Source organism: Doryrhamphus excisus, linkage group LG9 (assembly GCF_037039965.1).
Source record: "Doryrhamphus excisus strain RoL-2023G ecotype Guam linkage group LG9, RoL_Dexc_Guam_v1.1, whole genome shotgun sequence".
NCBI lineage: Eukaryota > Metazoa > Chordata > Actinopteri > Syngnathiformes > Syngnathidae > Doryrhamphus > Doryrhamphus excisus.
In genome coordinates, this window is record NC_136365.1 from 3,896,001 (window position 1) to 3,920,063 (window position 24,063).

Below are 24,063 nucleotides of genomic sequence, written 5' to 3' on the forward strand. Positions count from 1 at the left end.
AAACATGCTAGTTTAATTGGCGACTCCAAATTGTCCATAGGTATGAATGTGAGTGTGAATGGTTGTTTGTCTACATGTGCCAGTGTGTACCCCGCCTCTCGCCCGAAGACAGCTGGGATAGGCTCCAGCACCCCCCGCGACCCTCGTGAGGAAAAAGCGGTAGAAAATGAATGAATGAATGTTTTTCCAAGTAAATATGCATGAGTGACTTTATTGTTGTACATTTACGACTTTGTTCTCAAATTCTCCCACCATTGATAACATCCGTGGTTGTGTCATGTTATGTTTTAGTGAAAAAATATACGTACATATAATCTTGAGGCAGTGGATAAAAATAGCAGTGCCAGTGGATAACGGGCAAAAGGACCATGCGGAGCTTCTCAGCCTTGGGGGCGGGCTTTAGCTTTTTCACGCACCAGCATCCACTGACATTGGCTGCTGCTCCACATTAGACATCCCGCATTCATAAAAAAAAAAAAAAAAAAAGAAAAGGGGCTCCATCTGACACGAACATCTTCCACAGGAACAAGTCTCGCTGTTCATTTGAGCTGCACGTCCCCGCCGCCACGCAAACTCGCAAGGAAAAAAATGGCCAAAAGTGACATCCAAAGAAGAAGTTTGAAGAGCGAGGAATTCTTCTTTGAATCTGATGCGTCTCTCTTGGATCAGCAAGACCTGGAGATGTCTAGTTATTCTTTCAATGACGTCTTCAACTCCAAAGACTCCCACATGGAGCAGATCAACACTTTTCTCAAAAATGTCCAAGTGTTGCTGGAGGCTGCTCGCTTTCTTGAGAGCGCCGAGAGGAAGGACGGAAGTGAGTTTATTTTGTGCTGCGTTGTGTCGTTTTGCATTTTGACTAACACACTTCAATTGTGAGCAGACAACAAAGAACTGAGTTCATTCAACTAAGTACTGTTTGGACTGTAAGCACAGCCTAAGCTTGGGAACCACAGGGATTTTCTGTGCAAGGAAAAGATCTTATAACGTCATTATAACGTGGATCTGGTATTGGCGTTATCTCCGTGCAGTCAATCCACAGTGCGGTGTATGCGTCTCGCCGCAGGAATATGTCACTGTTATGCATACAGTTCACAAATAGCAAATATGACATATATCGATTTGCTGAGTGGGTGTGCATGCTGGCTTCCACTCAAATACAATGCATCTGACCACATTGCAGCGCCCTACAAGCCACTTCTGGGATGATGTCATTGCGCCCCCGCAGACTGATAAAAAAAAGCCTTCAACTCGTATAAGAAAAAAACGTATATGCAATATGATGCTGAAAGGCCCCATTAAAAACATCTTTAGTTAAATTAGAATTTCCATCGTGTATTAATATAATTCGGAATAGATTTCAGTTATTCTTGTTCTGATTTGTTATGCAGAAAGATATGTGCATTTAAATAAAATGCCTTTAAGTCAAACCGTTGCACTTAAAGGACAAAAATGAGCTGCAAATTCGCAACAAGAGCTCTCAGCATCAACACAGTTCTCCCGATTGTTTGCTTCCTGCTATTTGTGGGAGTGTCTCATTTATTTCCACATGGCGCAAAGTCTCTCTTTGATTGGTTAAAGGAGTGCTCAGCCCTCGACGTCCGTCAAAAGCTATCTGCCAATGAAAGCACTCTTCGGGAGCTACGTCACGTGTTGCTGGGCCTGGCTTTAACAGTCAACCACGCCCTCGTGAACGTGGTGTATCATGGGATTTGTATGGTTTATTGTGTGGAGCGTGGACGTTTTTATTGTCAAGTCACTGTAAACGAAGATAATGACATTGTACAAGCTATAATTTAACATTTTGGGCTTATGGACTAACTAATGACGAGGCTATGGATTTATTAGTAATAGGCTTCATCATACTTCTGTGATAGTGAGGACAACATGGATGAGTGGATTATTAATACAGAATTTCTTCATGTTGTTGAATTATTAACACCATCTGTACATATTTAAATGTTACCATGTAGTTGTATCCACCAAGCAGTCATTATATGTGCTGTTTCCATTAACAGGGCAATGTGAAGATAGGCCACACTAAAACGTGACAATTGACAGCGTTATGGCAATACATGAAAAAACACAATTTCCCAGAACACCTTGGGTTTAAAGCGGGCCCGCCTCCTTTATGTTCCCGCCTCCAAGCTGTGCAGTAAAGGAAAACAAACAGGAGAGGAGAGGAAACGAGCAGCAGCAGGCAGTTTGCTGGCTCCCGGTTTCCTCGGGGAATTTTTATATAATTTATATCCGATTTTGTAACAAAGTACCGTCGTGTTTCTGAGAACATTTGACTATTTTCATACGCCGGTTTTGAGATTTTATATCACCCTGGCGAGGATTGGCAGTAGCTCACTAGCTTGCAAACACTGGGAACACGATTTCCCTTCCTCGTTAAAGACTCAGAATAACATACCAAAACGAGACTTTTTTTTACATAGTATATTTAATTTATTTATTGTATTGATAACCGAAGCACTGTCTTCCGTGTGTTTGCTGCAGCTAACGTTAAACGCTATAGAGAGCACAGGTAGCGATAAGGTGCACGACAGTCAGCCTCAGGAAAGAATGACGGCTGTTCAGCTAATGAATATCCAGCGATTATTGGAAGCCGCGGAATATCTCGAAAGGAGAGAAAGAGGTAATGTTACTCAATGAATGCATGTATTACTTAGCTCATGTCATTGTCAGAACCCGTCCATGTGCAGGAGAGAAATGACCCATGTTTACCTTCATCCAAGGGATCATGGCAAATTGTGGAAGGAAATGCTATTGGGAATCGCTCATGGCACAACTGCTAACCACATATTGTCTTCTTTCGACAGAGTGTGAACACGGATATGCTTCGACGTTTCCGTCAAGTCAGAACACAAACTATCAGAGGCAAAGGAAATTCCGGAATAAGAAATTCAACAGCAACCACAATAGGTAAGAGGAGCTTATATTAATGACAGTTGATATATGGATTAGCTTCCTGCAGCACGCCATTAAACACTGCATGCATACTATGTTATGGCGATATGGGTTTATAACGAGTTGATAATGGCAGCATAGGAACAAAAAAGTTTTTGGTTTAATTTGCCAGGATTTAACGTTGCAGACACGCACTTTATGTGAATCCATATCGTTGTTGTGTGCATTCGTGGGGGGGGGAAGGGAGGCAGCAACCTCTCTGTTCATCAGCTGATTGCCACAGCGACTGCGGTGCCTGAGGCTAGGGATCGTCGTGAACGTGACGGCGTAAAAACGAAAAACGTCATCGTGTATTGTCGTGCAGAACCTTCATCACCAAACATCGTTTGGTTTTGTTTTAGTAGTAAATATGGTCGTTTTTGCCTAAAGCATTGCCCTCTATAGGAGGTGGGAAGAGGATTTCCCCAAGGCGGAAAAAGTAGCCTAGTATCTATATGTACATGACAACTGTTTACTCTCATCCAAAGGTAAATACTAGGGGGTCAACAAGAATGAGACAAGATGAGATACATAATTTTTAAGAAAAGTACAATAAAAAAATATGACTGCAAAACTTTTTATTTAAGTCACAAAACAATGTAGATGTGTTTTGAAATGTTTATTGTCCCACAAATTGCTGCTAAATGATATTATTGCCAATATACATTTTTGTAGACCAAATAAACCACTGTTATATAATGATAATAATGAAATATTTCTTTTGATATGTCATCTTTCACAATTGGCATTTCTGACCTGTATTTTTTTTACAGGCAATTTGGACTGTCTGTCAGATACTAGCTTTTCAATAGGGGTGTAAGCATTAATAGTTCCAGCTTGTAGTTGAACAATGCCAGATCTCTGTTTTTGTCTTATCTACTTGTCTTATATCCTTTTACATTTTACGTACTGTTCAGCTTTCTTTTTGGATTTATTTATACTTCACACTTGTATTTAATTAGTCAATAAATGCATGATCCAAGATACACTTCCTGACTTTCACTTACAATGCGCACCCTTACTTGCACCCGTACTCTTCTACTTAAGAGCTGTGGTGTGAAGAGGAAACAGTGATTGCTGGTGCTTATAAATTTGGCGCTCAGCCCATTGTAACACATGTGAATAGAACCGCTCAATGATTAAGGATGCAGACTAGTCCGAACAGCTACATGTTTTGATCTGACAAATCTTAGGTAACTTTGATCAAATGTAGAATTACTAGAGCCTCTGCTTGGACGTTCAGACGACAGAAGCTGTTCTTGTGTTATCATTAATAGTGCCGATGCCAATGTTCACAATGTGGCTGCTCTGTTCTGTTCTGAAACAGCTTTTCTCCAAACAAGAAATCTCATCACATTTTAATCTCACGAGATCTCGTGACTCCCCTAGTAAATGCCATAATCCTGTTTGACTACTACTGCAATGCTTAATGGCCAGAGCAGTAAGCCTCGTTTACACTTATACGCATTATGTCTCTGCAGTCGTACGCAAAACTGCGTACCAAAGAGTAAATTGGTTGTAAACTGGTGTGAAGTGTGTGTAAGCTGTGTGGGACTGCATGTCAGTGCACATGGGAAATTTAGAAATGTATGTGGCACATCTATTGTCCTAGTTGTGAACGCACCGCAACATATGCCTAATCAGTGCGGGTGGTGAGTATCAAAGCTCGTATAATTGACATGAATCACTCCATTGCTATAATGCATATCGCTGATGCAATCTAGCCGTGTCCGGAAAAGTTGAGAACGACTAGCTGCAGCTGCAACAAGTCATCAATGTTACGTAATGTAGCGCTGCAGCTAAAGTATGTCCTCCTCTTAAGTTACTAATCCTCACCTCCATGGCGGCAAATAAACTACAAGTATCATTGTCACTGGAGGACTGGAGAAGAAGCTAAACATGCAGCACATCGAGCAAGAGAGAGCCTTCCCTTGCTAACCGCTAAGCTAGCTTGAATATAAAGTAGCGAAACAGACTGAGTGCTTAGTAAACTTAAAACAGAAAGTAGCCTATTCTGTAACCTGTTTTGAAACAGTTCTGTTCTAATTTATATACCAAAGAATATATTGTATTATATGCTGTTTTTGTAAGGTGCTGCAAATAGCACAGCGTTTCAGGCTATGGACATTTTAGAGCAGTGACCAATGAGGGCCACATGATGAAAAATGAAAGGATGCAAGAGCCATCATGAAAGTATATCTCCCATTAAAAAGTGCCATGTGTATTGATGTTTTATTTTTAGGAAACACATGTATACCACGGCATTGGCTAATTTTAAAGACTGAGCTTCTTCTGTGCTGCAGTACCTTCCACTGATGAATGAAACTTCCATGTAGTAGATGATGGAAATTCTCTCAAATTAAGACCCATTGGTATTGCGTTCTCTCATGGTGCAGGAGCTGCTTACATTAATCTGTCAGTTGATAGTCATACATCAAACGAAAGCACCACTCTCTTGCTCGGAGCCCTTTTAATATTAATGTGAGAGCGAGCAACAAACAGGAACTGCGTATTACTCATCATCAGTACAGAACACTGCCGGCTCTTGCATGGCAACAGTCAAGACCATGTATTGGTTTGATGCTGTACTCATAATGCTTTCTGTGAGCTGGGATATTCTTTGGAAATGGTAATATTGTTGTAAAAATGAAATGAATTGGAAGTAGCACCGGGGAGAATTTTGTGTGCAACTGTCACAGGGCATTTCATATTATAGTGATCAGGCAAGATGGCGTCACACGAATGACATCATGTTGAAATATGTCCTTGATTTTCATATATTTCCATTAAATGCTAGCAATGTCCATCGTCCCCTTTTTTACTTTATTATTCCATCATCCCCCCATTGGATCAGCCATTAACTATGTCAATTCATCTACAGTATATTTGTTTTCTATTTTCCATCAAAGCTACCCCTGTTTCCGTGAAGTAACACCTTTTTGAATTGTCACCGAACATCCGTTTTTTGTCCTAAATATATGTGATGCCGTTATTCCCAGTGGAATTGCACAGTGTGCCAACAAAAACTAAATCTTTGATCCTGTCTCATCCCCCCTGCAATTAATGAGTTGTCATCCCATTGCCATCTGCAACTCAATTCAAAAAGATATTCTTGCACGTCGTCTATCTCTTTTATGTATGATTATATATATGATTTCCAAGCAGTACATGCGCCCATCGTTACTTTTGCACATTTTTGTTTTAGTGTGAAGATTGTCCCAATGAAATTTTCCTATAAGGACATAGACAATTTAATAATACATTTTTATTTGAAGACAATATTGTTTTGGCACTGGCCTGCTTCAGCTGCCTTCTCTGTAACGCGTTAAGGCTTAAAGTGATGAGCTTATCTTGACTGTCCTCACTTGCCTACCGTTTATAGCAGGGGTGCTTTATCTCAGTGACCCACTGTTTCTGCCTACACATATACACACATACACACGCATACACGCACAAATAATGTCCTCCAACAGAAGTAAGCAAACTGCAGTTGTGTATGGCCTGGAGCCAGTTCATTATCTGGTTTGCCTTATTGTTGAGCTGCCGACATATTGCTATCTGATTCAGGATGAAGGGAAAAGGTTTGTGATGATAAAGTACTATAGGACAGCAGCCTGACTTAGAATGATCTCCGTGAAATTGCATCTATATAAAGGATGTATAGATGACCCATCTGATGGCTGGGGCTTGCCTCAGCTCTGAATAATGGCGTGGCTCTCGAACTAATAGATGGTGCAGGTGACATCAGTGTTGCTCCGAAATAGAGTTCTAGTTAATACTATTTGTCATGTATGAGTGCTAGGTCATGGGTACAAATGACCAACCCCGGGGCGCTACCATCGCCTCTCGAGACAGAAGGGTTTTTTGTTAACATTTTTGATACCATAGCAGTTAAGTGATTAGTTTATTAACTGTATTTTAAACGTAAAGGGTTTAAAATGAAGTGGGGAAGAAGGGCAAAGAAGCCAAAACATACCACTTCCACTCACCTGTCATCACAGGCTCACCTTACTTATGTTTGGTGGAATATATAAATATATATTTATAAAAAACTGTGTGAATTTTTTGTATAGTAATCAATCTTCTGCCAGAAAAGCTAATCTTGTGCTTCTCAGTTTCAAAAAACTGAATCACCATCATTAGGAAGTAGCACAATTATGTTAATGTAAATTGTGATTGCGAACCTTGCTGGACGTGGCGAGTCCATCATTTTCAGCAGGTTTTCAAAGCCAATCCCACCGTTGCAATGGGGACCATATCTTAGCAAAGTGATAGGTTGCTTTTTCTGGAACGCAACAGGAGCGCGGCAGACATGGCACACATTCCTCATATTGGAGTTTGTGCCAAGTTTTAAGGTTGTGAAAAATATGTTTTTATGCTCTGAATTCAAAGTACCTCCTTGTAACTGAGATAGTGCTTATTCTTGCTGGAATTCTTCCACCGCAGACGTGGTAGCCTGTCGCTTTAACTGATGAACTGCTCCGCCCCTCCTACCTCCTTCTGCATTCAGGGATGAGGGAGATACAGTGCAAATCCAATCAATATCGATATCAACAATATGGTTGGTTTTGATGTCGTGCTTATTGTAAACATTGATATTTTTAAAATATTAATATGTCGCCCAGCCCTAATGTAGAATAAATAAAAATGTGACTATACACTACCTGACTTCCACTGGGTTGTAGATTATGTATGTTTAAATCCCTCCGCAACATACATGTCAACATGTAAGCTCTTGTAGGCCAACATCCACTTGAGTCCAACCTTGTTCTATGGTAATAGCTGGTAGTCAACCATGCATTTGGCCTTGTCGTTTTAAATCACATCCACTGATGTGGCTGATTGAACAACCACTCTTGCATACCCAAGTACAGCAACAGCAATGAAGTCTAATGCAGACATATGGTGTTTTTATTCATGTTAATTATTAATTTGGGTGGGATAATTTCCTCTAAGGCAGTGATGTAGAACAGTGGCGATATCGCCTTGTCTAAATCAAAACTACCATTATGGTAGGTGTCAGTGGACTTAATATTTGGAATATATTGCATCTGTTTGGAAGATACACCTGTAATACCTCCCACCCCTTTAAAAGTAAGATCACTTCAGCAGAGGTGGAGCACACTTTGCTTGGATGCTTTTGCACATGGGGGCAGGGTTTTTTGTCCCCTTTCAATATGTTGCAACACAAAGCCAGTGTCACGGACTAGCTCTTTCACTTTACATTATTAACAGAGTGCTGAACCCTGCCCTTCTTCTTGTACAGGGCATGTACATGCTCTCACGCTGACTTCACGAGAAGCACATGTATGTAGACACACACGCCCATCCCAAAAAACACACTCCGTGTCAACCTAAGAGAACGCAAGTCGGTGTCACTTAAAAATGCCTGCTGAGCAATGCCGTGTGTTATTGAGCAGGAGATGATCGTGCTCTCCTGCCTGTCACTTTGTGATGTTTGATGGTGCAAACACTTGAGTAAGCTACACCTCGACTTGAGCTTTGTTTGAGAATCTTATAATAATCATGTCCATATATGTGATATAGCATTTGCTGTGCATGCTCTAAAGGAGCTATAACTGAAATCCTGCTGACAAAAGGTAATTACAGTGTTGTCATATAGAGACAATTCTTTCCACCGACAATCACACCTACGGGAAATTCTGGGCTCCCCTTTAAACTGCTGTGGGCACGAGATGGAGGGAACCAACATGTTGGGAGAATCCTCTTACTACTGTGACATTTTTTGTATAAAATATTGTCCCCTGTGTTTAATTTCCTCATGAATAAGAGAATGTGTGTCAAAATGTCATCTTTTTTTTCTGCCCCTGCAGGTCCACACATAATGAGCTGGAGAAGAATAGGTGAGTGGACAATCATTTTAGTCACACAGGCCTGTGAATATTCTCATTTATCCAGGTGATTGTATTGTATTTTCTGTTGATGGGTTTGTAAAAAAAAAAAAAAACAATCCAAGCAAATCAAACCAAATAAACTATAGTTTGATGTTACAGGGAGTAAAAGGTGCTAGTAAGATAGTCCCCCAAAAGTCCCAAGAGTCCCACATCTCACATGTCCAGAGACCTCCCTTTTTATAATCAATGTAACCATTTCCTCGTCAACCGGTCCTTAGAAATAAAACTAAAAATAAAGCTAACACTTTTACAGCAAACAGCAGTTTGATTATGAACGTCCAGAAGCAGGTATAAAATATTCTGTATATTTTATGGCTTTATAGACAGTATAAATAATCGTTTTCATGCCTGACCTTGGTTCCAATGCAATCATATTTTGTGTGGTATTGCGGGGAGGCCTTTGCTTTTGATGGATTCCTTTGAACACCGCAAACTCTGGTTTCCTGAAGGTCCTTATCTGATTTGAGTTCACCACCCACATTGGCTTCTCGCTGGTGTTTATGCAATGTGTGCAGACTTCACGAGTCAATCTTTAAAGAGCTTTCTTCAACACCATAAATAAGAGCGGCTAGACTTGCAGGATTTATAGTAAATAGGAGAGAAGAGCGTGCCTTCCATTTCATTATCTCTAAGGGTGTAGGTACAATGAGAGGATGTGGGAGCCTTGGATCCTTTCAGTGCAATCACATATCACCTCGGCCTGTTCTCGCTATTCTCCTTGGCAGACTCCAGTAAAAAGATGGCATCATTGGAGCCAGTGTGTTTAAATATAGACAAGAGTTGATGTGTCACTGTGGTGCTCAGATGCGATGCCACACATGACAATGCGGTTGGTTGGCTAGATCTGGCAGACCGCAGAGTCCATGGCAGGTTGCATTGTTTTGTAGTAGTTCATACAACGTGAATGCTGTTTCTGTCACTCCGTCAGCATTTTTGTTTTCATTCTTCTGAGGGTTTCCTTCACCTCTTCCTTGTCCTGCGTGTCTTTTGTTGGTCCAGGCGGTCCTGTAACATACCAGCTTACCAAAATCCACTGATGTCTTTTATCTTACTCCTCAAGTAGACACTGTTTTTTTTTCTCTTGGATTTTTTTTTTGCTTCATAGTTCCACAGTCAAAGATAAATTTAAATTTCTGTTACTAAGGAAAGTGAGTAAAATTGAAATGGTAATCCATCTTTTTAGAAGCGCACTTGTCAGGATCATTTATAATCCCCCGTCTTTGCCAGCAGTTAATCCAATTCCTTTTCAGAACATGCCCCACTGTAAGCTATATGTATCAAACGAAGTTGTTCACCCAAGTGTGTCAGGCTTATACCATGATTCTACTGCAGCAGATTTATAAGTGCTGAAAAAAAAGTCTCAGTCAAGTTGAACAAGGACAGAGCGAGAGAGTGCCCATTTTCAACAGTTGAATCCACTGACTCAAACTGCAGGTCTTGATGACCTCTACGATGACTGATGTCACCGTGACAACAGAGCCCATAGCGTCAACATAGTGAGACCAGACATTGGTTCTGCTACTTTAATTTTGCAACCAAAAATCTCTATTAATAGGGAGCGGAATTAATACCATTTTTAAGATTGCGATTCCATTTCCAGTTCTGTTTAATGCAGGGGTGTCCAGTGGGGTCCATTTAAGGCCTGTGGCTGTATTTTTACTGCCCCTCGGCACAGTCTAAAATATGATTATAGAAAAAAAGAGGCAGGAAAATAGACAAAAATAAAGAATGAAAGAAAAAAGTGTAATATGAGAAACATGACGTTTTATGTTATAATGAGGCAAATGGCACTAACATGGCAGGCAGCCCTACCTGCCATGTTAGTACCTGTAGTATTAACAGCAGGGGACGTACTAAAGTTCCCGTTCCTGCTGGGTTGAGATTGGAGTGGCTTGAAACATGCTGTGTGTGTAAATTGTGCTACATACATTGGTAGTATTTTCTCTCTTTGATGAAATATCCACGTTGCAATGACTTGTTGCCCAGTTGGCATCCTTTCTGGTGAAATGATTGTGCTGCTTGGTTTCCATGCTTCTTGTGGTTCAGTGGAAATCTAGTGGAAACACTGCCACAACTGGCGCTCAATAAGAACTCTTTTTTGATTCACATCCCTTACCTGTTATACTATGTCTCCTAAATGGCAGAGGTTACTTGTTGTTACTTGTCTTGAAGAACAATTGTACGAAATAAGATAAATCCGTTTTTACAGCTCCACTGAGAAGGTTGTATATTGATTGCTGTTTGATTTTTTTTGTTTTGTCTTTAGCATTGCGCAAAACTATGCAAGTGTTAATTGTCATCATATACTAGTAATTAATGCATGAATCCAAATGACAACTTTCTGTGTGCTTGTTGGATATCTGTCTAAATTTAAAGGTACAATTTGGTTTGTTGAGTGTTGTCGGGGGGGTCTTTGCGCTATTGAATTCCATTTTAATTTTAGCGTTTTCCACATTTTGAGCTTAACAATTTACAGCGAGTCAGTATTACAAACAGAACTGGCTGCAATCAATTATGAACTATTATGTTTTCATTTACCCTTCACTACCAGAAGACCCTAAATCAGTGGATTGAGTATTTGCACCATCTGTATAGTCTACATCGAAATAGTTATACCTCATTTGCAGTTTTCTACAGACTGACATAGTTGTACTCACCTGTCTTTCATCGTAGTTTGTGTGAGAACCCGACACTTGAATTTACTATTAGGTGTCACATTTTTCTTATGGTATTACAGATATCCCTTGTAACTGGTGGGAACTGAACTGAGCTCAGTTGCTGGAGGCCTCGAGGGTTGGACGAGCTGCTAAGCATGAAAAAGCTTGGGCCACATTTTCTGTGGCTGTGCTAAAGCTTTCTGTCCTCTCCCCAGCGAGTGTAGCCTATTCTCAGGCCCTGCTGCAGGGCCCAGGACCGCCATCGTTTGTTCTTACCAACGTGACGGCTTGTAAGCTTTTCTTGGCTCAGAAAAGCTGCTTACGGGGCTTGATCTTTGGTCTGGTGAGCCCAGTTAGAACATGTACACGTGTTGGAGCGCATTCATCCGACCTCCCACCCCCCCCACACACAAACACAGGCCACCCGGTGCTATTCTTTAATAGCATCGCTTGATGCTGGCTTAACCAACGATGGTGTCAGAGGACAAGGAAGTAACTGACAGGCTGATGGGATGAGCAGAAGAATAGTCAAACACACCTGACTAAGGTTTACTTAAAGCAGCAAACAATCCTAATCTAACCTCCCCAGTGTGCCAGTGTGTGGACAGTGGACATTTACACCCTGTAATTAACAGTGAAATGTGAATCAATAGTAGGTATAGGTATACAATTATGTTAAAAGTCTCTTGTTTTGGACATGTGTTTGTACCTCTCTGAAGTTCACAGATTCTCATTATCTTGAAAAAAAAAACTACAAATAGGAAATGTGGCACTTTACCCCTGATTTGGTGTGCGAACAAGGACCTTTTCCGAAGCTTTGTTGATTGACTCTGCCAATTGCCCAATGACTACCTCAGAAGAGACTTCACAGAAGGATCAAAATCAATAAACCTGAAAAGAAACTGAGAAACTAAATATAAATAGATCAATGTTCTTTTGTTATTAATCCAGCAATCTAAAAAATATTAAATGCAACAGTAATGGTAAATAAATATATAGATCTATTCCACTTAGAAAAGAACCTTCAATAAAACTTTCTCTGAAGGATGCTTGTAAACTATGTCAGTTAAATATTGTCATTTGTCACATTGTTTTATCTCGTCTGTATCCTCTGACCTTTAATTCCTTTTGTCTCGACCTTGTTATGCCTTTATGCAACCTACGAGTATCCTGGCAGCATTTTGTAAAAGGGCAGTGTAAACCAAACATGATCATATGACACAGTCAGCAAGTTTAAGCCAAGTGAAAACACTTTTGTATATAGCAAAATGACTTTATAGCCAGGCTAGAGGCAATACAGTATATGATTTCTGGCACACATTGTTTCTTCCACATGTTCCGTTATAAACATTCTGTCTGGGTTGTTGAAACATGGACAAACATGATATTGCATACTGTTCCAGGAAGACCTACTCTGGGATTTTTCCTTCCTCTTTCTGGAGCAGAATGTCACATTTGCTGCTGAGCTAACTTAATCTGTACCTTAAGGAGATGGTTGGGGGTTGGGGGAAGTAAGACAGACAAGATGGAAAGAGAGGAACATAGGATGCATTCAGAAGAAACAAGACACGATTAGTCTATATCTGACTGTGGCCTCTATTTTTAGACCTACAAATGGGGAGAAAGCACCACTGCCTTCTGACCAATCACATAGGTTAGCTGTGCACCAATGGGAGACATACAATTAATAATCACTGAATAAAGTTGCAGTTTCTTTTATACTGCCTTCAATTGCTTCCACATCATTATGACAGACTGAAACCCTAAGAAATAAAATAAGACTCATCTTGCCAATGTGTAGGGCCAAGCAAGATGCTCATCGATGCCAAGAAGGATGGCTTTTTGGTTATCAAGTAATGATAATGAGTCCGTGGAAGGTGTGGGGTGCAAAAGGACCACCCTGTGAAAGATTTTGTGAGAGGTTGAAGCATTGGATGATTGGAAGTTGAACCAAAAGACACAAGGTCAAATCAAGATTGAGGGTGCTACTCTTTAGAGTTCTGTGTTCAAATCATTTAGAAGAACACAAATCCGCATGACACAGTGTGATGCATCCTGGCCAAAGGGTCAGTCGAAAAACATTAAAAGCCTTGACACATGAATGTCTATTTGCACTTTTTAATTCCCACATACAATATTAGGATTACACACTGTACATATCCCCCCAACACACACACATAAACCCCACCACCCTCATGACCCAACATCTGGCTGTAGCTCTGTTTTTTTTCACCAGACTTATTTCAGAAGCCTGTCTATGTTAGTGTTTTAATCCAAAGCTCCTGCCTTTACCCCTTGGGTCACACTGGGCTAAAGATGACTGTCTGCATTCATCTGTAGGGTAAGGTTGCATTGTGTATAGAAATTTAGATGCTATAGTTCTTTATTATTTACATCAGATGTTGCATGTTAGGACACGCAGATAGGCAGTGGAAGGATTTAAGGGATGAGTGGATATCCAATCACATGATCTGTATACGTTATTACTAAAGAGATTTGGTGAGGGTGTATGCAATTGGTTTTCATAATATGCTCGTTTGTTTTAGAATGTAAGCTTTGGACATCAACATCTCTATCTTTTCTCTCTGGGCTTCCCTCTGTGTTTTTTTTTTTGCTTCTTTCTCATTGGAGTAGATTAAAAGGCAGTGTGCACGTGTGAACTAATCCATGAGTTAGTGATGGGTTTCAGCCCCAGAGTCTCCTGGCTCTTTCATGCAGCTAGCACATTCCCCCACAGGCCCCCCCTACTCTCGTCTCTCACCAGTGAACTTTGCACGAGCGTTTGTGTGTATGTAAGCACGTGTTTATGCCTGTGAGGGCTGCTTGAGGAGGGACAATTTACTGCTCTATTCTTTCATTCTGAATGTCTTTTTTTTTTACCCTGTAGTTCCACTTTGTGTTCTCGATCGCTTCTCTGCACTCTTAGGATGTGTCATGATGCATGGTGACACTATGGCCTCAGCAGGTTAGCATGGCAACAACATCTGTCTGCCTAGTAATAAACTGGGGGTTCCTATTCTTTGCCACTTGTGGATTGGCAAGGCAAGTTTCTGCAAATGTACATTGTTTTTCCTCTTAACATGTTATTGTGCCCCTGCTGTGGTAGCATTGTGTTTAATATATGAGCACTTTGCAGAACCAGAATATATTTCCCCACTCCATAAATGTCTTTTTTGGGATTGAGGTCACAACTGCATGCTCAGAGCTATCAAAGTCCTAGCTATTCCCACCCACCCACATACAGGCACAAATTTTCACTCCTCTGCATTTCCTTCAAGTTATGTAACCGGCATATACTAGGTCAGAAACCATCGCAGTTCCCAAAGAATTCCCTCACTTATCAATATTGTTTCATTTATCATATAGGTGAGTTTGGGATAGGTGTGGGAGATAATAATAAGAAAACGCTGACAACCCAGCTCATAGGTTGTCATTTTGCGGCATTATTTATTGCACAAATGATCACATTTTTAACACCCAAACTAATCATATTTAGTCTGCTGTCCATTTTTTTTATAATCATAACTGGATGAATGACTAACAGATTTTTATGCTTGTAATTACGAAAGCATCCTAATACTTATCTACAGCCCTCCCCAGCTGTCCCCATCCAAATGGTGGAATGTGAGCGACAATGTGTTTATGGCACGTGCCATGACTAAACCTAACCCAAACCTAAATGGGCACTGGTTTGTGCCCATGGCTAGTTTCTGGGCAGATTAGAGGCATAGCACCCTCTCCTCCCCCACACTCTACATCTCTCGCCCGCTCTATCTCACTTCAACTCTTTCTGCATTTCTCCCATCTGTCCATATTTCATAAAGGAATGAGGGAATCATCAGTCACATAGGAGAGAAGAGCCCAAAGTGTCTGTAGAGAAAATATTTCTCTAATCTGGAATGTGCACGGGCATGGAGACAGGATGGACGAACTGTTGTGTTTGCAGAAAACAAAACAGAACTTTAAGAATGTTATCAGTGTACATCTGACAAACCCACAGATCTGTCTAAGGGCTGAATTATTAAAGTGTTATTGATAAACTGTAACTTGTGGACTGACCACTAGTAGGAACAACATAGATTTCCTTATCTTGCACATTGTCCTTAACAACCCACTGTCTAATTTACAATAGGAGTATTGGATTGTTTTTTCTACTACTGTCAATGGGATGATGATCTTTCACTGTCTGTAGCCTCTATCATAGCATCTGTACAAATAATAGTACTCTAATCCAGACTATAATATTTACATAGATTTCAAATACATGTTATGTCACTTTACCTCACTCTAAACATGACGCACATGATGCTGGTGGTACACATGGAGTTTTCACGTCTTAAGTATTGGGATTTCAGCAATGGTTCTCCCTTCCAATTTGATGAGCTAGGAGTCTCGTCTTGCTAGTGGAAAGTAGTTGTGGGTGACTGAAAGGGTGGGTAGGACAAGCCTAAAAGGGTATTGCTATAACTTTCCTTGCTAAATCCAGACGTTTTCTCCATATAATTGACTCTCCATCTGTAAGAGGTATTCATGGTTCACATCATAAAGCTGTGGGCTAAAGCACATATGGTGGGCCCCAGTTTGGCGCCCAGGCTAGTGGCTCTGTAATGAGTGTTCCAGCAGTGGTAGCTTCCCCATTAAAACAGCCTATTCAGTCAGGTGCTACGGGTTGTATGGGCGAACATGTGACTGTGTGCTCATGTGAGCGAGAAAGACAGAGAAGGATGCACTGCTCCATGGAAAAGAGTCATACAGAAAAACTGGGGGTATGTGGAACAGCAGAGAATCCCAGTGGAGGCAATGTTATTATAAAAAGAAAGTCACTACGTTTTGTCCTAATCAGCTATCTACTGAATTGCCAAGCCAGCTCAAAGAATCTTGCTGTTGATTTTACTTAGCTTTATAATGTTACATAATTAAAATGGAGCAAAAATGGATTTAGTCAATGGCAGCATAATGCAGTTGTTGTGCAAGATATCAGGTAGAACACTAGTTTTAAAGTGATGCTTTTATTTTACACGTGCCCGTCTGCCCTTGGCAGAGTTGAAAGCACGATGGGATCAACAGCAGTCAGTCACAGCAAAGCATCATGGGGGATGGATGTATGAAATGCCACGTGAGCTGAGCCCTTCCCATCTCCATGTATATTGCATGCCACCCTCTGCAGTATGTATTCATGCGCCACATGTTTACGTGCTTATTTTTCTTTATGTATGATGTGGAAACACTTACGTGTGATTTGCCTGCCGGTCTGGACAATTTCAATCGGCTACACCATGTCCTATCTATTTACGTATAAGTGGAAGACTAGAATTAGGATGCTCTTAGTGCAGAAAGCAAAACAAACTGCGTGCCCATTTAGTGGGCTTGATTTAATTGCATTCCTCCCCACCGTGAGATAATTTGACATTGACCTAATGTAGTGCCAATGGACATGGATTAGACTGCTTTAAATGAGGCTTTGCATTACAAAATACTCTCAACGCATTTCTCTAATCTTTGACACCGTCACTGTGAATTAGGATTTCCAGCTGCTTCCAATGAGCCTTGTCTGTAAAGAAGAGGAGAAGTTGATTTCCCTTGCTAAGCCAAGGTATTCATTTTTTTTCTTTGAAAAGATTAGACTGTAATAATTAGTATTTCCTTTCTTTAAGTCAATTTAGGAGATTTACCTCTGAGTGGGACCGTGCTGATGTGTAATTAGTGTAATAACTGGGTGAAGGGTCAGATTTTCACTCCCTCTGCATGTAATAGAATTGGGTCAGAGAGTGTGTGTGTGTGTGTGTCTGTGTGTGTTAAATGGGTTTGAAAGAGTGGGGGATTTGCCATGGAGAAGTGTATTGACTGTGGAAATGTGACCCTCCCTTTAAGAGCACAGCCAGTAATTATGTCAGACATCTCAGCCTGAGAAGTTATCTATTATTTATGTATTCACAAGTTTGGAATCTAGGACAGCCTTTTTTCCCCCCTCCGTCGCTGGTGCTTTAACTTAAAGTTCTGCCTCAAGACTCTTTCTGAATGAAGAATAAGGAGAAACTGGGGTTGGTTAATCGTTGCTGCTTTGAAAAAGGAACAATTCTCCTCATGCTGGTTTTATTGGAATTAATGTAATCATAGTATACCAAAATGACTGGAATAAATGTTAAAAATGTTTTTGCAATATTTTTTTTTATTTTGCCATGGCGACTACATATTCAAAAATAATCCAAATCCTTTCTGTTTACATTTTCTCTTTAATCGTCATTGGAACAGTTGTCCTTCGTTTATAGTGGTTCATTGGTTCCACACTGCGATAAATGAATTTCTGCAATATAGGTTTCAATGTTATTATATGTAATATTTTCATAGAGCATAGAAACCCTGTTTATGACTTTCTAAATACGGTTTTTACACTATCAGAGCCCTGTGGATATGAAGCAACCCCCTTGTAGTCACGTTTACACTACTATTATTCATTGTTTACACCACACAGCAGAACCTTTATACTGCAGGGACTCGAGACAGCCACAAGCTAACCAGTTCGCCTTTTTAATTTCTTCTAAACTTAAAACCACTTCCACACAAAATGAGAAGAGAACGTTTTTTTCAGTTCATATTGGACTTGCCATGGCTCACACAGTTACTTGGTGTGTGTTTGTGTGTGTGTGCGTGCGCGTGCAGGGATGATAGCAGAGCGAGGGAGGTGAGTGGTGAACCACACTTCTTTGAACTGAGAAAAAGAGATGTACATGTGATGTGCGTTGGTTCTGTAAGAGCAGGTGGGCAGCTCTCATATACCAGCTGGAGAGAGAATCAAAGCGCTTCTGTAAAAATAAAACCCACATTGGAGGCAGTTTTCTCACATTTCAAAACTCAAGTGAAGCTGCTACTAAAGGGGGGGGGTGCACATTCGTGATGACAGTACTTGGTTGTGTGTGTCCCAAATGTAATTATAGTACATGCATACACTTGGTTCTGCAAACGGAAATAAAAAGTTCAATGCATTGCAATAGACAAGGCACGGTGCCCATGTGATCGGCAGGGAGTCGAGATGAGGGAGGGGTGTGGATGCGGAGGAGAGGCAGGGTGCAGTGACCCATGGTCGGCTGGCTGTTCGCTCACATGTCAAAGCCAAAAGGCAGGGCTGCCCTCCTGCGTACCCATCTGGGGACCATCAGGGACACAAGTCTCACTCACACACACAAACGTAGATACTTGCATAAATAAGCACACACACATTTTTTCTTACCAGTCCTCAACCATACCAACATAAGTTAAATGGACTGCAGACAAGGCCTGGGGCGGTTGCTGGTTTCAAGCTATACCACGATATGAAAAAGTCAAAACCCACTAAAATTTTGCACCATACCACTATACCATTTGCACCATACCATTCCTATGATATGAGGGAAAGTGGAGGTCCAGTGCAGCCACTACCTGGAAAGGATAGATAGTGCAGGCGTCGTTAGCTGTCTCATTATCATTGCCATCGGCACAGGTACGACGACTGCGCTGTTGTTGATCGACATATAACTCATGTCGAGGGTCGCCAAATGTGGAGTTGCTAACAACAATCAACAATGACCTGGAAACAGACGTTTTTGGGGCCGTGTTTGTGGGAACGTTACATTACGAGTTTGAAAAAAGCATGTAGGCCACACAGTCAGTAGATCGGGAAGACCTGGGTTTGAGTCTCTGTTTGGGCATCTCTGTGCATGTGTGTGGGGGTTTCTTTGAGTAGTCCGATTTACTCCCACATTCCTAAAACATGCATTTTTTGGAATGTTAATTGGCGACTCCATTTTTTCCGTAGGTATGAATGTAAGTATGAATGGTTGTTTGTCTATATGTGCCCTGTGATTGGCTGGCGACCAGTCCAGGGTGTACCCCGCTTCTCGCACAAAGACAGCTGGGATAGGCTCCCCCTCACCCAAAGACTGGGATAGGCTCCAGCATACACGCAACCCTAGTGAAGATAAGCGGCATAGAAAATAGATGGATGTTCCACTTTTATCGTGTTACTTGGGTTAAACATTAATGTTGAGCATACACAAAATAGAATAAGAGTCTTTCATTTCTAAGTATTTTTTTCCCGAAAACAAACAACTCTACAGTATACAACTATTTATGGTAACTCAACTCATAGTGTTAGTTTAGCCTTATGCTCTCTTAAACTCTGGGGGCCTACACGATAAGCTGTCCTTTCCAGCATGGCCTTTAACCTCTTAGTGGTACATTTACAGATAGGAAGAACTGACATGATGAACTGCTTTGCCGTTATCGTTTATCCTTTTTTTTTATCTTAGCAACAAATGTTCATGAAATACTAACCTGGCAAGTTTGACTAACGATTGACTGTAGTTTTGATGGCCTGTACTTCCATAACGAATAGAAGCACACTGCTTCCGCCCTTGTAGTCATCAAGAGTTGTGTAGTTATCAGAGTGTTCCTCACAAGAGCCTGGCGTGTGTCCAGACATTGGGACAAATGGAGACACGTAGACATTTTACAATCCTGTCTATCACTGAAAGGCACATTGAGGGTGTTTGAAGGCAACATGCTGCCAACTAGCCACTTGTGTTACTAAAACAGGAGATCACATTGTACTAAAGATGGCACTAGAAGGAACAGAACCTGAACTCCCAAGTGCTTTGACAGAACAGTTTAAAAAATTGGACACGACTTTCTGTTCTACAAAATGAGGATAGTGCACAGCATTTTTTTATTTTTACTTAACTATGGTCTGCAGTGGGCTAAAGCATATGTTTTAAATCGTGCCTTGCTTTTATCCTTTTTGTGCATCTCAATCTTAGTTTTTAATTACTTTGTGTTATTTATTTAAGCGTTGTGCGTATATATATTGTGAGAGCTTATTTAACTGAAGTGAAATTTCTTGTTTGTGTAAGCACACTTGGCCAATAAATTTTGATTTGTTGCTATAGCAACATGTCAACCCGTATAGTGGGATGCGTATTCTTAGCATCTTTTGTGTGTAGCCGTGCCCTCTTTTCTATAATTGCCAGCAGTCTACAATGGAAAAAAACAGTGCAAACACAATAAAACACTCATAGGCCTTTGGGATCTTTTCTGAGTAGAACCGTTGGTGTTAAACCTACGTGGCAGTATGACAATTCCTCCCTAACATCATTGTCATGTGGGTGTTCAACCATTCTTGTGATTTTGCACAGACTTGACAAAAGCTGCAACAAGTGACCTCACACGGTTGCAAATAGAAATCTTGGTGAAGCCACAAGTGAATTTACCACGTGGTTGTACTCTGTGGGTGTTTCGTCTTTATTGCAGCAGGTGAGAGGCGAGTGAGGTCAAAGGAGAACAGGAATGGAGTGGAGGTGTTTTTGGTTGTCTGTTCAGATAGTGACTTCAGTCTTGGTAAGGGCGGAAGAGAATTATCTCTTTGGAGCCTGGAACTTGTTCACGCGAGTCTTGGTCTGACAGGCCACAGACAGTCCCCTCACATGACCCACAATCTAGCTTTCTTTATCTGTCATATGTAGTTGTAGTGGAGTAGCCTGTGAGTAAAGTGACATTAGAACCGTGCACACATGGAGTGACTGGAATAATAATAATTTTGTTGTTTTTGTCGCACTTTTTGGAATTAATACAGAAAATTATGGATGCACGATACTTCTTTTAAAAGCCAATACTGATATTAGTAATATATTTTTTTTATATTTGAATTGAACTGTGGTTTGTGCACTCGTGGAAGTAACAACTACACAAACAAAGTGGGATTTCACAAACTACTTGTGGATTTGTCCTAACAAAGTATTGTGTCATTGCTACTATTAACAAAACATTTTAAAAAAAAAATATATATATATATATATATATATATATATAAATAGAGTACAGAAGGACAAACCATGTCTCCAGGGCGTTTTTTAGCTGACAAAAGCCAGTCTCTTAAGTGATGGTAAAGGGATGGTCATCCAGCGCCATGATTTCCATGATGAAATCACAGATCGCTTGAACCCTCTGGTCATCTATGGCAAACTGTTTGCACTTCTCAAATGCTGCGGCATTAGGAACAAGTCCCGGGCCCCAGGCGGTGTAGCGATGCTGCCATTTCAGGTGGCTGATAAGATTTGATGTGTTCAAGTTCAATGTTTTTTTCCCCTTCGGCGAAACGTCACAATGAACTCCATTTTTTGTTTTTTTTTTTATTTACAAGTGAGCTCAGGGGTCATAGAAAAGGAGTACTTTATGTGCTCAGCCTAAGCGATCTACAGCACAGTACTTGTAATCTTTAATAAGTTATCCGATTTATTGCTATGAGGTCATAATTCCTCATATCAACTAGATAATTATTGGGCAATTATTGTGACAACAAAAATCTAGGTACAACTGTGCATTAACAATAATATGGTGGTTGTATTGCTGACTGAAAAATTTGTTACAGTAGGTTTACTTTTGGATGAACAAATACAACAAAACCCATTCTGTTTCTACTATGTTCCCCGTATTATTCACCACACAGCGTGTTACCAGGTTTTTTTAATGGTCCTGAGCAGTGTGTCACTGCCTGCTACCATGGAAATACAGCTTTTCCTTTTGATGTAGCCTGTGTTTTGGAAAGCTGAATTATTCGGCTTACGATCAGTCTTCTCATCAGTCTTTTATTTATTTATATAGTTTAGCAAAAGATGGAGGCTGGCCATGTATTAGAGAACAGTCCAACATGGCCCATCTCCCAGGTGGAGCCAGGCTGCTCTGAAAGAGAGATGAACTGTCAAATCATATGTTGGTTGAAGCATGGTTCTGGGCGTCCACACGAGGCAGACGCACTAACTTTGCTCGGCCACGTGAGCAGAAGATAAGGCACAGACAGAGGACCTGAGCCAGACTGATACATATCAGGCGAACAGCAAGACTAGAAGCCTAGTTTGCTGGCGTGTCTTGTGACCTCTAAACTTTTAGCGCCGCAGATTACATCACAGCACCTCCTCCTTTTGCTCAAGGAGCGTTTAAAGCGCACCCACGTATATACTTACACTGCTCTAATGGCTTGCACTCCTGTTCTTATCAGTGGCATTCATGCATAGCTTCACGTCCCGTCCCAGCACACTGACAGACAGATATTCCAGGCTGCACTCATATGTCTCCACTAGCATTTCAAGCAGCATACATAGCAGAAAAGTAGTCTAGCTGAGCAAAAGTTGGAGCGTTGAACTGCTGTTGTTTTCAGCTCATAAGTGTGGGTCACTACGCAGAGCCCCCAGACTCTTAATGGCCCGCCAACCATCCCCTCAGTCAAGCTGAAAGGGCAGCTCCTGTTAATGGAGCACTGATTGTGTTATAGCCATAATTATCTCTCTTTATCTCTCAACTCCGGGCCATTAGCAGGATAGATGTCACCCCAAGCCCCCCCCACCCCCCAGTCGCCCAATAAGGCACTGTCTAGATGATGGAGCGTATGGGCTGAGCAAGGTCCAGGAAATGCCATTATACCTTTCCTCCCTTCACGGCAGCACCTATCATCCAAGATGTATTTGTTATATAGATGAGTGGAGTAACAGAATCTGGCTGAGAGAAACACCAGCAGAGGATCACGTATCGACCAGAAGCTTAAACCATATGTAACCTGCTCAGGCACTGGCTTTAAATCTAAGCTAAGTGACAATGCATGAGTCTGTTCTGGAGCTTTTGCTTTCTTTTCTTCAAGCATGTCACATCTTGCATTAGGGTGTTGAAGTGGAAATCTTTCCTATGTCCTCATTAGCGGTCAGCTGTAAATGAGTTACTGCTACAGTAAAGGCAGCAACAGTTGACATCTGTGTTTAGCTTTTTAAAAGGCCCACTGATTAACATTGACACGAGAGGACGACAATTGCTGTGGGTGGCATTTTATAAGCATCTTCATAGAGATACATGACTAATAAAACATTATATTGGCAAGGAGTACATTGCAGAAAACTGTTGACACTGTTTAGTAGGGGTGTCGCAAGATTAAAACATTCATTCATTTTCTACCGCTTTTTCCTCACGAGGGTCGCGGGGGTGCTGGAGCCTATCCCAGCTGTCTTCAGGCGAGAGACGGGGTACACCCTGGACTGGTCGCCAGCCAATCACAGGGCACATATAGACAAACAACCATTCACACTCACATTCATACCTACGGACAATTTGGAGTCACCAATTAACCTAGCATGTTTTTGGAATGTGGGAGGAAACCGGAAAAAAACCACGCATGCACGGAGAGAACATGCAAACTCCACACAGAGATGGCCGAGGGTGGAATTGAACCCTGGTCTCCTACCTGTGAGGTCTGCGCGCTAACCACTAGACCGCCTTGCCACCAAGATTAAAACATTTCTTTAAAATTTTGCCAGCTTCAGTAAATCGCCATGTGCATGTGTTTTCATGCCTCCAGGCAGGCAGGAAGAGTGTTTGGTATGTTGACAGGTACGGATTGAGCCATTTTTTCAGTCATTTGTCTCGGCGGGTGGAGGTATAGACGGTAGCATACACGCAGGGTGTAGAAGAATGTAATGAGTGTTTGGTCTTGTCTCGTGAAGTGAGTATCTCATGACACTCCTACC

At 41.2% G+C, this 24,063-nt stretch overlaps 1 protein-coding gene across 2 annotated transcripts in view; it reads left to right on the plus strand.

The window, feature by feature from the left end:
* The first annotated feature begins 434 nt into the window (after nucleotides 1–434).
* mxi1 (max interactor 1, dimerization protein) overlaps nucleotides 435–24,063 on the plus strand; it is a 28,860-nt gene continuing 5,231 nt past the window's right edge. The window contains exons 1-3 of one of the 2 annotated variants that reach the window (XM_058073126.2): nucleotides 435–817; nucleotides 2,826–2,928; nucleotides 8,787–8,816. In XM_058073126.2, the coding sequence (XP_057929109.2) occupies nucleotides 589–817; nucleotides 2,826–2,928; nucleotides 8,787–8,816 (362 nt within the window). In that variant the 5' untranslated portion in view covers nucleotides 435–588. Of the gene's footprint in view, nucleotides 818–2,147; nucleotides 2,642–2,825; nucleotides 2,929–8,786; nucleotides 8,817–24,063 lie in introns of those variants that run through there. The other variant, XM_058073133.2, reaches the window with a different exon arrangement.